This window comes from Scomber scombrus, chromosome 16 (genome assembly GCF_963691925.1).
Source record: "Scomber scombrus chromosome 16, fScoSco1.1, whole genome shotgun sequence".
Classification (NCBI taxonomy): Eukaryota; Metazoa; Chordata; class Actinopteri; order Scombriformes; family Scombridae; genus Scomber; species Scomber scombrus.
In genome coordinates, this window is record NC_084985.1 from 238803 (window position 1) to 254577 (window position 15775).

Sequence of the window (15775 nt, forward strand, 5' to 3'; positions counted from 1 at the left end):
CAGGTGTGTGTACCTGGCATCAGGTGTGTGTACTTGGCCTCAGGTGTGTGTACCTGGCCTCAGGTGTGTGTGTACCTGGCCTCAGGTGTGTGTTCCTGGCCTTAGGTGTGTGTACCTGGCCTCAGGTGTGTGTACCTGGTCTCAGGTGTGTGTACCTGGCCTCAGGTGTGTGTACCTGGCATCAGGTGTGTGTACTTGGCCTCAGGTGTGTGTACCTGGCCTCAGGTGTGTGTGTACCTGGCCTCAGGTGTGTGTTCCTGGCCTTAGGTGTGTGTACCTGGCCTCAGGTGTGTGTGTACCTGGCCTCAGGTGTGTGTACCTGGCCTCAGGTGTGTGTACTTGGCCTCAGGTGTGTGTACCTGGCCTCAGGTGTGTGTACCTGGCCTCAGGTGTGTGTACTTGGCCTCAGGTGTGTGTACCTGGCCTCAGGTGTGTGTACTTGGCCTCAGGTGTGTGTACTTGGCCTCAGGTGTGTGTACCTGGCCTCAGGTGTGTGTACTTGGCCTCAGGTGTGTGTACCTGGCCTCAGGTGTGTGTACCTGGCCTCAGGTGTGTGTACTTGGCCTCAGGTGTGTGTACCTGGCCTCAGGTGTGTGTACCTGGCCTCAGGTGTGTGTACCTGGCCTCAGGTGTGTGTACTTGGCCTCAGGTGTGTGTACTTGGCCTCAGGTGTGTGTACTTGGCCTCAGGTGTGTGTACCTGGCCTCAGGTGTGTGTACTTGGCCTCAGGTGTGTGTACCTGGCCTCAGGTGTGTGTACTTGGCCTCAGGTGTGTGTACTTGGCCTCAGGTGTGTGTACTTGGCCTCAGGTGTGTGTACCTGGCCTCAGGTGTGTGTACTTGGCCTCAGGTGTGTGTACCTGGCCTCAGGTGTCCCACGGTGTCAGCCAGACTTCCTCTCTTCACTTTGGTGATGAAAGCACAGAGACAACCGGACTCCGTCATCTTTCCCCCGACAACCTGAGAACAATCAGCCCATGAGCAAGGCACCTCACACTGAAGGTAACATGAGGAGGAGGAGGAAGAGGAGGAGGAGAGGAGGAAGAGGAGGAGGAGGAGGAGGAGGAGGAGGAGTTCACCTTGAGTCCCAGCAGAGCTCCCATATCCGCGGGAACCGTCCCATCCTTCATCCTCTTGTTCAGCAGAATTCGACCAATCAGACGCTCCCCATCCTTGGACGGCTGCCATGTGACCGCCTGCTGATGAAACAGGAAACACAGTTCAGTCCATTTGTTTTAATCCAAAAATTTGATTCTGAGTTTGCGACAGACAGACAGGTGGAGGACAGACAGGTGGAGGACAGACAGACAGACAGACAGGTAGAGGACAGACAGGTGGAGGACAGACAGACAGACAGACAGGTAGAGGACAGACAGGTGGAGGACAGACAGACAGACAGACAGACAGACAGACAGGTAGAGGTCAGACAGGTGGAGGACAGACAGACAGACAGGTGGAGGACTGACAGACAGACAGACAGGTAGAGGACAGACAGGTGGACGACAGACAGACAGACAGACAGGTAGAGGACAGACAGGTGGAGGACAGACAGACAGACAGGTGGAGGACAGACAGACAGACAGACAGACAGAAAGACAGGTTGAGGACAGACAGACAGACAGACAGACAGGTGGAGGTGGGCGGGGCTTACCATGAGCGCAGGCTCGCCTTGCCAGGATCCAGGATCCCACCATTGGCTGTCCATGTCTCCTAGCAACAAGCAGAGCAGAGGTCAGAGGTCAGTGAGGTCGTTTCTTAATAGAAGGAGTAGAATGGAGAGGGATGGAGTAGGATGTAGAGGGATGGAGAGGGATGGAGTAGAATGGAGAGGGATGGAGTAGGATGTAGAGGGATGGAGAGGGATGGAGTAGGATGGAGAGGGATGGAGTAGGATGGAGAGGGATGGAGAGGGATGGAGTAGGATGGAGAGGGACGGAGTAGGATGGAGAGGGATGGAGTAGGATGGAGAGGGATGGAGTAGGATGGAGAGGGACGGAGTAGGATGGAGAGGGATGGAGTAGGATGGAGAGGGATGGAGAGGAATGGAGTAGGATGGAGAGGGATGGAGTAGGATGGAGAGGGACGGAGTAGGATGGAGAGGGATGGAGTAGGATGGAGAGGGATGGAGAGGGATGGAGTAGGATGGAGAGGGATGGAGTAGGATGGAGTAGGATGGAGTAGGATGCAGAGGGACGGAGTAGGATGGAGAGGGATGGAGAGGGATGGAGTAGGATGGAGAGGGATGGAGAGGGATGGAGTAGGATGGAGAGGGACGGAGCAGGATGGAGAGGGATGGAGTAGGATGGAGAGGGATGGAGAGGGATGGAGTAGGATGGAGAGGGATGGAGTAGGATGGAGTAGGATGGAGTAGGATGGAGAGGGATGGAGAAGGATGGAGTAGGATGGAGAGGGATGGAGTAGGATGGAGTAGAATGGAGAGGGATGGAGTAGGATGGATAGTTCCTCCACCAGCTCCTCCCCCAGCTCCTGCACCTGCTCCTCTATCAGCTCCTCTATCAGCTCCTTTATCAGCTCCTCTATCAGCTCCTCCACCAGCTCCTCCACCAGCTCCTCCATCAGCTCCTCTATCAGCTCCTCTACCAGCTCCTCCATCAGCTCCTCTATTAGCTCCTCCACCAGCTCCTCTATCAGCTCCTCTATCAGCTCCTCCATCAGCTCCTCTATCAGCTCCTCCACCAGCTCCTCCATCAGCTCCTCTATCAGCTCCTCTATCAGCTCCTTTATCAGCTCCTCTATCAGCTCCTCCACCAGCTCCTCCACCAGCTCCTCCATCAGCTCCTCTACCAGCTCCTCCATCAGCTCCTCTATTAGCTCCTCCACCAGCTCCTCTATCAGCTCCTCTATCAGCTCCTCCATCAGCTCCTCTATCAGCTCCTCCACCAGCTCCTCCATCAGCTCCTCTATCAGCTCCTCCATCAGCTCCTCCACCAGCTCCTCCACCAGCTCCTCCACCAGCTCCTCTATCAGCTCCTCCATCAGCTCCTCTATTAGCTCCTCCACCAGCTCCTCTATCAGCTCCTCTATCAGCTCCTCCACCTGCTCCTCTATCAGCTCCTTCACCAGCTCCTCTATCAGCTCATCCACCTGCTCCTCTATCAGCTCCTCCGCCTACTCCTCTATCAGCTCCTCTATCAGCTCCTCCATCAGCTCCTCTATCAGCTCCTCCACCTGCTCCTCTATCAGCTCCTCCGCCTGCTCCTCTATCAGCTCCTCCACCTGCTCCTCTATCAGCTCCTCCGCCTGCTCCTCTATCAGCTCCTCCGCCTGCTCCTCTATCAGCTCCTCCACCTGCTCCTCTATCAGCTCCTCTATCAGCTCCTTTATCAGCTCCTTTATCAGCTCCTTTATCAGCTCCTTTATCAGCTCCTCTATCAGCTCCTCCGCCTGCTCCTCTATCAGCTCCTCTGCCTGCTCCTCTATCAGCTCCTCCACCTGCTCCTCTATCAGCTCCTCTATCAGCTCCTTTATCAGCTCCTCTATCAGCTCCTCCACCAGCTCCTCCACCAGCTCCTCCATCAGCTCCTCTATCAGCTCCTCTACCAGCTCCTCCATCAGCTCCTCTATTAGCTCCTCCACCAGCTCCTCTATCAGCTCCTCTATCAGCTCCTCCATCAGCTCCTCTATCAGCTCCTCCACCAGCTCCTCCATCAGCTCCTCTATCAGCTCCTCTATCAGCTCCTTTATCAGCTCCTCTATCAGCTCCTCCACCAGCTCCTCCACCAGCTCCTCCATCAGCTCCTCTATCAGCTCCTCTACCAGCTCCTCCATCAGCTCCTCTATTAGCTCCTCCACCAGCTCCTCTATCAGCTCCTCTATCAGCTCCTCCATCAGCTCCTCTATCAGCTCCTCCACCAGCTCCTCCATCAGCTCCTCTATCAGCTCCTCCATCAGCTCCTCTATCAGCTCCTCCACCAGCTCCTCCACCAGCTCCTCTATCAGCTCCTCCATCAGCTCCTCTATTAGCTCCTCCACCAGCTCCTCTATCAGCTCCTCTATCAGCTCCTCCACCTGCTCCTCTATCAGCTCCTTCACCAGCTCCTCTATCAGCTCATCCACCTGCTCCTCTATCAGCTCCTCCGCCTACTCCTCTATCAGCTCCTCTATCAGCTCCTCCATCAGCTCCTCTATCAGCTCCTCCACCTGCTCCTCTATCAGCTCCTCCGCCTGCTCCTCTATCAGCTCCTCCACCTGCTCCTCTATCAGCTCCTCCACCAGCTCCTCCACCAGCTCCTCTATCAGCTCCTCCACCAGCTCCTCTACCAGCTCCTCCACCTGCTCCTCTATCAGCTCCTCCACCAGCTCCTCTATCAGCTCCTCCATCAGCTCCTCTATCAGCTCCTCCACCTGCTCCTCCATCAGCTCCTCCGCCTGCTCCTCTATCAGCTCCTCTATCAGCTCCTCTATCAGCTCGTCCACCAGCTCCTCCACCAGCTCCTCTACCAGCTCCTCTACCTGCTCCTCCACCAGCTCCTCCACCAGCTCCTCTATCAGCTCCTCCACCAGCTCCTCTACCAGCTCCTCCACCAGCTCCTCTATCAGCTCCTCCACCTGCTCCTCTATCAGCTCCTCTATCAGCTCCTCCACCAGCTCCTCTACCAGCTCCTCTATCAGCTCCTCCACCAGCTCCTCCACCTGCTCCTCTATCAGCTCCTCCACCTGCTCCTCTATCAGCTCCTCCACCAGCTCCTCCACCAGCTCCTCTACCAGCTCCTCTATCAGCTCCTCCACCAGCTCCTCCACCTGCTCCTTTATCAGCTCCTCCACCTGCTCCTCTATCAGCTCCTCCACCAGCTCCTCTATCAGCTCCTCCACCTGCTCCTCTATCAGCTCCTCCACCAGCTCCTCCACCAGCTCCTCTACCAGCTCCTCTATCAGCTCCTCCACCAGCTCCTCCACCTGCTCCTCTATCAGCTCCTCCACCTGCTCCTCTATCAGCTCCTCCACCAGCTCCTCCACCAGCTCCTCTACCAGCTCCTCTATCAGCTCCTCCACCTGCTCCTTTATCAGCTCCTCCACCTGCTCCTCTATCAGCTCCTCCACCAGCTCCTCTATCAGCTCCTCCACCTGCTCCTCTATCAGCTCCTCCACCAGCTCCTCCACCTGCTCCTCTATCAGCTCCTCCATCAGCTCCTCCACCAGCTCCTCTACCAGCTCCTCTATCAGCTCCTCCACCAGCTCCTCCACCTGCTCCTCTATTAGCTCCTCCACCTGCTCCTCTATCAGCTCCTCTATCAGCTCCTCTATCAGCTCCTCCACCTGCTCCTCTATCAGCTCCTCCACCTGCTCCTCTATCAGCTCCTCCACCAGCTCCTCTATCAGCTCCTCCACCCGCTCCTCTATCAGCTCCTCTATCAGCACCTCTATCAGCTCCTCCACCAGCTCCTCTATCAGCTCCTCTATCAGCTCCTCTATCAGCTCCTCTATCAGCTCCTCCACCTGCTCCTCTATCAGCTCCTCCACCAGCTCCTCTATCAGTTCCTCCACCTGCTCCCCCACCAGCTCCTCTATCAGCTCCTCCACCTGCTCCTCTATCAGCTCGTCCACCTGCTCCTCTATCAGCTCGTCCACCAGCTCCTCTATCAGCTCCTCCACCTGCTCCTCTATCAGCTCCTCCGCCTACTCCTCTATCAGCTCCTCTATCAGCTCCTCCATCAGCTCCTCTATCAGCTCCTCCACCTGCTCCTCTATCAGCTCCTCCGCCTGCTCCTCTATCAGCTCCTCCACCTGCTCCTCTATCAGCTCCTCCACCAGCTCCTCTATCAGCTCCTCCACCAGCTCCTTCACCAGCTCCTCTATCAGCTCCTCCACCTGCTCCTCTATCAGCTCCTCCACCAGCTCCTCTATCAGCTCCTCCATCAGCTCCTCTATCAGCTCCTCCACCTGCTCCTCCATCAGCTCCTCCGCCTGCTCCTCTATCAGCTCCTCTATCAGCTCCTCTATCAGCTTGTCCACCAGCTCCTCCACCAGCTCCTCTACCAGCTCCTCTACCTGCTCCTCCACCAGCTCCTCCACCAGCTCCTCTATCAGCTCCTCCACCAGCTCCTCTACCAGCTCCTCCACCAGCTCCTCTATCAGCTCCTCCACCTGCTCCTCTATCAGCTCCTCTATCAGCTCCTCCACCAGCTCCTCTACCAGCTCCTCTATCAGCTCCTCCACCAGCTCCTCCACCTGCTCCTCTATCAGCTCCTCCACCTGCTCCTCTATCAGCTCCTCCACCAGCTCCTCCACCAGCTCCTCTACCAGCTCCTCTATCAGCTCCTCCACCAGCTCCTCCACCTGCTCCTTTATCAGCTCCTCCACCTGCTCCTCTATCAGCTCCTCCACCAGCTCCTCTATCAGCTCCTCCACCTGCTCCTCTATCAGCTCCTCCACCAGCTCCTCCACCAGCTCCTCTACCAGCTCCTCTATCAGCTCCTCCACCAGCTCCTCCACCTGCTCCTCTATCAGCTCCTCCACCTGCTCCTCTATCAGCTCCTCCACCAGCTCCTCCACCAGCTCCTCTACCAGCTCCTCTATCAGCTCCTCCACCAGCTCCTCCACCTGCTCCTTTATCAGCTCCTCCACCTGCTCCTCTATCAGCTCCTCCACCAGCTCCTCTATCAGCTCCTCCACCTGCTCCTCTATCAGCTCCTCCACCAGCTCCTCCACCTGCTCCTCTATCAGCTCCTCCATCAGCTCCTCCACCAGCTCCTCTACCAGCTCCTCTATCAGCTCCTCCACCAGCTCCTCCACCTGCTCCTCTATTAGCTCCTCCACCTGCTCCTCTATCAGCTCCTCTATCAGCTCCTCTATCAGCTCCTTTATCAGCTCCTCTATCAGCTCCTCCACCAGCTCCTCCACCAGCTCCTCCACCAGCTCCTCTATCAGCTCCTCCACCCGCTCCTCTATCAGCTCCTCTATCAGCACCTCTATCAGCTCCTCCACCAGCTCCTCTATCAGCTCCTCTATCAGCTCCTCTATCAGCTCCTCCACCTGCTCCTCTATCAGCTCCTCCACCAGCTCCTCTATCAGTTCCTCCACCTGCTCCCCCACCAGCTCCTCTATCAGCTCCTCCACCTGCTCCTCTATCAGCTCGTCCACCTGCTCCTCTATCAGCTCGTCCACCAGCTCCTCTATCAGCTCCTCCACCTGCTCCTCCACCAGCTCCTCTATCAGCTCCTCCACCTGCTCCTCTATCAGCTCCTCCACCTGCTCCTCTATCAGCTCCTCTATCAGCTCCTCCACCTGCTGCTCTATCAGCTCCTCCACCTGCTCCTCCACCAGCTCCTCTATCAGCTCCTCCACCAGCTCCTCTATCAGCTCCTCCACCTGCTCCTCCACCAGCTCCTCTATCAGCTCCTCCACCTGCTGCTCTATCAGCTCCTCCACCAGCTCCTCTATCAGCTCCTCCACCTGCTCCTCTATCAGCTCCTCCACCAGCTCCTCTATCAGCTCCTCCGCCTGCTCCTCCACCTGCTCCTCCACCAGCTCCTCTATCAGCTCCTCCACCAGCTCCTCTATCAGCTCCTCCGCCTGCTCCTCCACCAGCTCCTCCACCTGCTCCTCTATCAGCTCCTCCACCAGCTCCTCTATCAGCTCCTCCACCAGCTCCTCCACCAGCTCCTCCACCAGCTCCTCCAACTGCTCCTCCACCAGCTCCTCTATCAGCTCCTCCACCAGCTCCTCTATCAGCTCCTCCACCTGCTCCTCCACCAGCTCCTCTATCAGCTCCTCCACCTGCTGCTCTATCAGCTCCTCCACCAGCTCCTCTATCAGCTCCTCCACCTGCTCCTCCACCTGCTCCTCTATCAGCTCCTCCACCAGCTCCTCTATCAGCTCTTCCGCCTGCTCCTCCACCTGCTCCTCCACCAGCTCCTCTATCAGCTCCTCCACCAGCTCCTCTATCAGCTCCTCCGCCTGCTCCTCCACCAGCTCCTCTATCAGCTCCTCCACCAGCTCCTCCACCAGCTCCTCCACCAGCTCCTCCACCAGCTCTACCTGAGTGTCTCCTGTCTGTTGTCTCTGACATGTTGATGTTTGAATGAATCATGTGAACCAGAATCAGCTGTTCTGTTGGGGGGGGGGTTGGCTGTCCTCACCCACCTGTCCTCACCTGTCCTCACCCACCTGTCCTCACCCACCTGTCCTCTCCCACCTGTCCTCTCCCACCTGTCCTCACCTGTCCTCACCCACCTGTCCTCACCCACCTGTCCTCACCCACCTGTCCTCACCCACCTGTCCTCACCTGTCCTCACCCACCTGTCCTCACCCACCTGTCCTCACCTGTCCTCACCCACCTGTCCTCACCCACCTGTCCTCACCCACCTGTCCTCACCCACCTGTCCTCACCCACCTGTCCTCACCTGTCCTCACCTGTCCTCACCCACCTGTCCTCACCCACCTGTCCTCTCCCACCTGTCCCCACCTGTCCTCACCCACCTGTTCTCACCTGTCCTCACCCACCTGTCCTCACCCACCTGTCCTCACCTTTCCTCACCTGTCCTCACCTGTCCTCACCTGTCCTCACCCACCTGTCCTCCTTGGGATCAGAGAAGCCAACATCTTAGCACCAGGGTCTCAGCTGTTTTCAGTGACATCACAGGAACAGGTGAGCAGTCACCTGTCAGGTGTGTCATGTCTCTGCAGTGCTCCCTGAGGCATGCTGGGTAATCCACCCTTCCTGTTTAATCCAATAGAAACGCAGCTGAGAGCGGCCCGTCGGCCCTGCTGCAGCCAGCCTTCTGCTTTAATCTAGATCATATAATCAGACCAGTTCTCCGGGTTCTCAGGGTTCTCCAGGTCCACCGAGATCCTCTGGCCCCGGACCGGTCCGATCTGAGGGTCCGCTGAAGGTTCTCCTGGTTGTTGTTCTGCGTTGGACGTTCTGAGAGAGACGGCAGCAGAGACTCTGAGCTGCTCCGGGGCTGAGAACCCTCTGAGCCAATCACAGCTCATAATCTCTGACCAGCTGACTTCTGCTCCAATGACACGGAGGCAGCAGATTAACTGATCAGCCTGACGTCTGAGCCGAGAGCCGCAAGTAGAACCCTGCAGATCAGTCACAGAACCATGACACATGCAGAGCCCTTTAGAACAGAAGCACAACCCTGAGAGGAACCCTTCAGAACATCAGAACATCCTCAGAGCACAACACTGTACACAGTAGAACACATTAGAACCAAATCAAATCAGTTTCACTTGTATAAAACATCCTCAACCCTTAGAACCACAGAACAGAACCACAAAGAACATAAGATGAATCTTTTGGACCTTGATGAAACAACAACCCATAGAACTGACGTAGAACCACAGAGAACAGAGACGGGAACCAAAACAGAGGAGCCCTACAGAACCACAGCAGAGTTCTGTGTAACAGAAACAGAACCTTACTGAACAAAACAGCAGTAGAACCTGAAGAAACAGCAGAGGAACCTTAGAGACCACAGAACCCGTGACTCTGCCACAGTGTGAGCGGAGAGGACAAAGTTCTAATTAACTCTCTTTAATAAGAAAATTCATGAGAACCTTTTCGTTGCTGTTCCTGATTTGAAGGGAGAACATTAATATTTCACTGTGTGGGTTCTATAAGGAACCTTATTGTTGAGTTCTGTTGTTTTGTTAACTTTAAATCTACATTTAAAACATTTAGTTTCTAGTTCTGAGTTTAAAGGTTCCTCAGTTAATCACAGGTCACAGCACACTGAGAACCATTTAGAACAACAGCTGATGGAACCGCAGAACAAACCCATAGAACCCTAAAAAACAGAGGAGCCTTAAAAGCAGAATAACCCAAAAGAAGAGACACAGTCCCTTATAGAACCTGACAGAACCTTAAAATCACTACAGACTTTAGATTAGAACCATCCAGAACATGAAGCGTGGAACATGCAGAACCACAGAGGAACCCATAGAGACATTCTGCCCTCTACAGGAGGTCAGAGGTCAGGTTCTGGGAGGAACCCTGTGCTGTCAGTGAGAGGAGCTGCAGCTCAGCTGTAAGCAGATTATCACTCTGAGCTAATTACTGTCAGAGAGAACATCTCTACACGCTTACATCACTGCTGTCCTCATGTCTCCTTGTCTCCTCTGTCCTCTGTCCTCATGTCTCCTTGTCTCCTCTGTCCACACTCAGGACAGTGGAGACAAGGAGACATGAGGACACGAGGAGACATGAGGAGACAAGGACACAAGGAGACATGAGGACACGAGGAGACACAAGGACACAAGGAGACATGAGGAGAAAAGGAGACACGAGGACAGAGGACACAAGGAGACACGAGGACATAAGGACAGAGGAGACGAGGAGACACAAGGACACGAGGAGACAGGACAGAGGAGACAAGGAGAAACGAGGAAACAAGGAGACACGAAGACACAAAGACACAAGGAGACAAGACAAAAGGACACAAGGAGACACAAGGAGACACAAGGACACAAGGAGACACAAGGACACAGGGAGACACGTGCTATCTTTCTCACCTGTCTCACGTCATTAGCGGTTAGCATGTAGCATTAGCGGTTAGCATGTAGCATTAGCGGTTAGCATGTAGCACTCACGCTCGTCACAGCTTTCATAGTCGGGCGTGGTCGCCAGGTCCTCTGACGAGCTGCTGAAGCTGCCAATCAGGTGCATCCTCCCCATCCTCCCGCCCCTCTGCGCTGCGCTCTCATTGGCCGACTTCCTCCGGCGGGCGGGGCTTAGGTCCAGGTGTTGGACGGGGCTGCTGCGAGGAGACGACCTCTGACCCCCAGCTCCAACCAATCCTGGAGCCCGAGGCTGCCGGAGAGCTGAGAGCAGAAAACACAGGTCAGAGTGCTGCTGAGCAAGGCAGCAGCAGGTTGATGGTTCTATTCTGTTATGAAGCAAGGCAGCAACAGGTTGATGGTTGTATTCCCTGTTATGAAGCAAGGCAGCAGCAGGTTGATGGTTCTATTCTGTTATGAAGCCAGGCAGCAGCAGGTTGATGGTTCTATTCTGTTATGAAGCCAGGCAGCAACAGGTTGATGGTTGTATTCCCTGTTATGAAGCCAGGCAGCAACAGGTTGATGGTTCTATTCTGTTATGAAGCAAGGCAGCAGCAGCAGGTTGATGGTTCTATTCCCTGTTATGACGCAAGGCAGCAGCAGCAGGTTGATGGTTCTATTCCCTGTTATGAAGCAAGGCAGCAGCAGGTTGATGGTTCTATTCTGTTATGAAGCAAGGCAGCAGCAGCAGGTTGATGGTTCTATTCCCTGTTATGAAGCAAGGCAGCAGCAGGTTGATGGTTCTATTCCCTGTTATGAAGCAAGGCAGCAGCAGGTTGATGGTTCTATTCTGTTATGAAGCAAGGCAGCAGCAGGTTGATGGTTCTATTCTGTTATGAAGCAAGGCAGCAACAGGTTGATGGTTGTATTCCCTGTTATGAAGCAAGGCAGCAGCAGGTTGATGGTTCTATTCTGTTATGAAGCCAGGCAGCAACAGGTTGATGGTTCTATTCTGTTATGAAGCAAGGCAGCAGCAGGTTGATGGTTTTATTCTGTTATGAAGCAAGGCAGCAGCAGCAGGTTGATGGTTCTATTCTGTTATGAAGCAAGGCAGCAGCAGGTTGATGGTTCTATTCCCTGTTATGAAGCAAGGCAGCAGCAGGTTGATGGTTCTATTCTGTTATGAAGCAAGGCAGCAGCAGGTTGATGGTTCTATTCTGTTATGAAGCCAGGCAGCAGCAGCAGGTTGATGGTTCTATTCCCTGTTATGAAGCAAGGCAGCAGCAGGTTGATGGTTCTATTCCCTGTTATGAAGCAAGGCAGCAGCAGGTTGATGGTTCTATTCTGTTATGAAGCAAGGCAGCAGCAGGTTGATGGTTCTATTCCCTGTTATGAAGCAAGGCAGCAGCAGGTTGATGGTTCTATTCCCTGTTATGAAGCAAGGCAGCAGCAGGTTGATGGTTTTATTCTGTTATGAAGCAAGGCAGCAGCAGGTTGATGGTTCTATTCCCTGTTATGAAGCAAGGCAGCAGCAGGTTGATGGTTCTATTCCCTGTTATGAAGCAAGGCAGCAGCAGGTTGGTGGTTCTATTCCCTGTATGAAGCAAGGCAGCAGCAGGTTGATGGTTCTATTCCCTGTTATGAAGCAAGGCAGCAGCAGGTTGATGGTTCTATTCCCTGTTATGAAGCAAGGCAGCAGCAGGTTGATGGTTCTATTCCCTGTTATGAAGCAAGGCAGCAGCAGGTTGATGGTTCTATTCCCTGTTATGAAGCAAGGCAGCAGCAGGTTGATGGTTCTATTCTCACCGTGCTTCGGGGTCAGGTGACCCTCTGCGGTTGCCGTGGAGACCTCGCTGTGGCGGCGCTGGTGGCGGACTCGGCCGACCTGAGCTAACATCCTCATGGCTTCCTCGCTCGGCTGCGGTTTCACCGGGTAACGAGCCAGGTTTGGGTCACTACGGTAACGGGCCTGAAACTCCTCCTCCTGCCGCCGCCGCAGCTCCAAGTTGTCCTGAACCTGATCCAGAGGGTCCTGAACCCAGAGAAGGATATATAATAAATACATAATAAATATATATAATAAATAAATGATGTTTGTTTTCATCAGACTCACCTGTGAGTGCCAGCGGCCTCGATTGTCTCTGATTGGTCGCCTCCTGGCAGGCAACTCCTCCTCCTCGTAACCATGGCAGCCGTGTGGAGAGCGGGAGCGGCGGTCCAGACCGGCGTCAGAGGGCGAGCGAGGCATCCTGCCCCCCCCACCATCGTAATATGACTCCCTCGGCCTCCTGTCAATCAAACAATCCAGGAGGGGGGGGGTTAACTCTCTAAGCTCCGCCCTCGATCAGTGACACACACACACACACACGCACACACACACACACACACACACACACACACACATGCATTATGTCAACACACACACACACACACACACACACACACACACACACACACACACACACACACACACACACACACACACACACACACACACTGTGTCACTGCTATATTTAAGGTAGACTGTCCTGTTGGTTCATGCAGGACTCAGAAGTCAAACCAGCTGTAATGTCCCTTTAAATATCTTCCATCCACACTGATCTTAGCTTGCCTCCAGCTTCCTGGTTCAGAGTCCCATCATGGCTCAGGGATCAATCCTCAGCCTGCTGCTGGCTGATCCAGGGAGCATCTTAGAGCCTTCAGCACCAAGCTCAGCTGTTCCTCCATGACTCAATAAATGGTTCGATCATGATGAAAGTGATTCTGACTGAAGTCTGAAGTCAAGGCTGCGATCCTTCTGACTGTCGGCTGTAACTCCAGGACCTGCTCGCTGTGTGTGTGTGTGTGTGTGTGTGTGTATGTGTGTGTGTGTGTGTATGTGTGTGTGTGTGTGTGTGTGTGTGTGTGTGTGTGTGTATATCATCTACAGTTGCAATCAGAAATATTCACCTCAAAAGACATTATAGTGATGTGTATGAAGCATAATGACAATAATTGATATGTATTGATATTTGAGTCATTTTGAAATCACAAGTTGACTCAACTGTGAAGTTCAAATGATAAATGTAACTATTAATAAATCTGCATGTGCAGTATTATTCACCCCAGCTTCACTACTTAGTGGATCTTCCTTTAGCTTTTATAACTTCTAACAAACGTTTTCGGCTTCTTCTACCTCTCCATCCTTCATGAACAGGCTTCTTCTACCTCTCCATCCTTCATGAAGCTTCTTCTACCTCTCCATCCTTCATGAAGCTTCTTCTACCTCTCCATCCTTCATGAAGCTTCTTCTACCTCTCCATCCTTCATGAAGCTTCTTCTACCTCTCCATCCTTCATGAAGCTTCTTCCACCTCTCCATCCTTCATGAAGCTTCTTCCACCTCTCCATCCTTCATGAAGCTTCTTCTACCTCTCCATCCTTCATGAAGCTTCTTCTACCTCTCCATCCTTCATGAAGCTTCTTCCACCTCTCCATCCTTCATGAAGCTTCTTCTACCTCTCCATCCTTCATGAAGCTTCTTCTACCTCTCCATCCTTCATGAAGCTTCTTCTACCTCTCCATCCTTCATGAAGCTTCTTCTACCTCTCCATCCTTCATGAAGCTTCTTCTACCTCTCCATCCTTCATGAACAAGCTTCTTCTACCTCTCCATCCTTCATGAAGCTTCTTCTACCTCTCCATCCTTCATGAAGCTTCTTCTACCTCTCCATCCTTCATGAAGCTTCTTCCACCTCTCCATCCTTCATGAAGCGGCTTCTTCTACCTCTCCATCCTTCATGAACAAGCTTCTTCTACCTCTCCATCCTTCCTGAAAGCTTCTTCTACCTCTCCATCCTTCATGAACAAGCTTCTTCTACCTCTCCATCCTTCATGAAGCTTCTTCTACCTCTCCATCCTTCATGAAGCTTCTTCTACCTCTCCATCCTTCATGAAGCTTCTTCTACCTCTCCATCCTTCATGAAGCTTCTTCTACCTGTCCATCCTTCATGAAGCTTCTTCTACCTCTCCATCCTTCATGAAGCTTCTTCCACCTCTCCATCCTTCATGAACAAGCTTCTTCTACCTCTCCATCCTTCATGAAGCTTCTTTTACCTCTCCATCCTTCATGAACACGCTTCTTCTACCTCTCCATCCTTCATGAAGCTTCTTCTACCTCTCCATCCTTCATGAAGCTTCTTCTACCTCTCCATCCTTCATGAAGCTTCTTCTACCTCTCCATCCTTCATGAAGCTTCTTCTACCTCTCCATCCTTCATGAAGCTTCTTCTACCTCTCCATCCTTCATGAAGCTTCTTCTACCTTTCCATCCTTCATGAAGCTTCTTCTACCTCTCCATCCTTCATGAAGCTTCTTCTACCTCTCCATCCTTCATGAAGCTTCTTCCACCTCTCCATCCTTCATGAGGCTTCTTTTACCTCTCCATCCTTCATGAAGCTTCTTCTACCTCTCCATCCTTGATGAAGCTTCTTCTACCTCTCCATCCTTCATGAACAAGCTTCTTCTACCTCTCCATCCTTCATGAACAAGCTTCTTCTACCTCTCCATCCTTCATGAACAAGCTTCTTCTACCTCTCCATCCTTCATGAAGCTTCTTCTACCTCTCCATCCTTCATGAACAAGCTTCTTCTACCTCTCCATCCTTCCTGAAAGCTTCTTCTACCTCTCCATCCTTCATGAACAAGCTTCTTCTACCTCTCCATCCTTCATGAAGCTTCTTCTACCTCTCCATCCTTCATGAAGCTTCTTCTACCTCTCCATCCTTCATGAAGCTTCTTCTACCTCTCCATCCTTCATGAACAAGCTTCTTCTACCTCTCCATCCTTCATGAAGCTTCTTCTACCTCTCCATCCTTCATGAACAAGCTTCTTCTACCTCTCCATCCTTCATGAAGCTTCTTCTACCTCTCCATCTTTCATGAAGCTTCTTCTACCTCTCCATCCTTCATGAAGCTTCTTCTACCTCTCCATCCTTCATGAAGCTTCTTCTACCTGTCCATCCTTCATGAAGCTTCTTCTACCTCTCCATCCTTCATGAAGCTTCTTCCACCTCTCCATCCTTCATGAACAAGCTTCTTCTACCTCTCCATCCTTCATGAAGCTTCTTCTACCTCTCCATCCTTCATGAAGCTTCTTCTACCTCTCCATCCTTCATGAAGCTTCTTCTACCTCTCCATCCTTCATGAAGCTTCTTCTACCTCTCCATCCTTCATGAAGCTTCTTCTACCTCTCCATCCTTCATGAAGCTTCTTCTACCTCTCCATCCTTCATGAACAGAAGCCTCCAGCTCAGTGGTGTTTGATGCTTCTGTGCTGC

At 53.0% G+C, this 15775-nt stretch overlaps 1 protein-coding gene across 1 annotated transcript in view; it reads right to left on the reverse strand.

The window, feature by feature from the left end:
* The window catches only part of rims2b (regulating synaptic membrane exocytosis 2b), a 38932-nt gene that overhangs the window by 17949 nt on the left and 5208 nt on the right, over window positions 1-15775 (reverse strand). Inside the window, 7 exon segments of the mRNA XM_062436321.1 lie at window positions 860-959; window positions 1079-1198; window positions 1651-1706; window positions 6927-6935; window positions 10557-10787; window positions 12270-12495; window positions 12577-12751. Of these exon segments, the coding sequence (XP_062292305.1) occupies window positions 860-959; window positions 1079-1198; window positions 1651-1706; window positions 6927-6935; window positions 10557-10787; window positions 12270-12495; window positions 12577-12751 (917 nt within the window).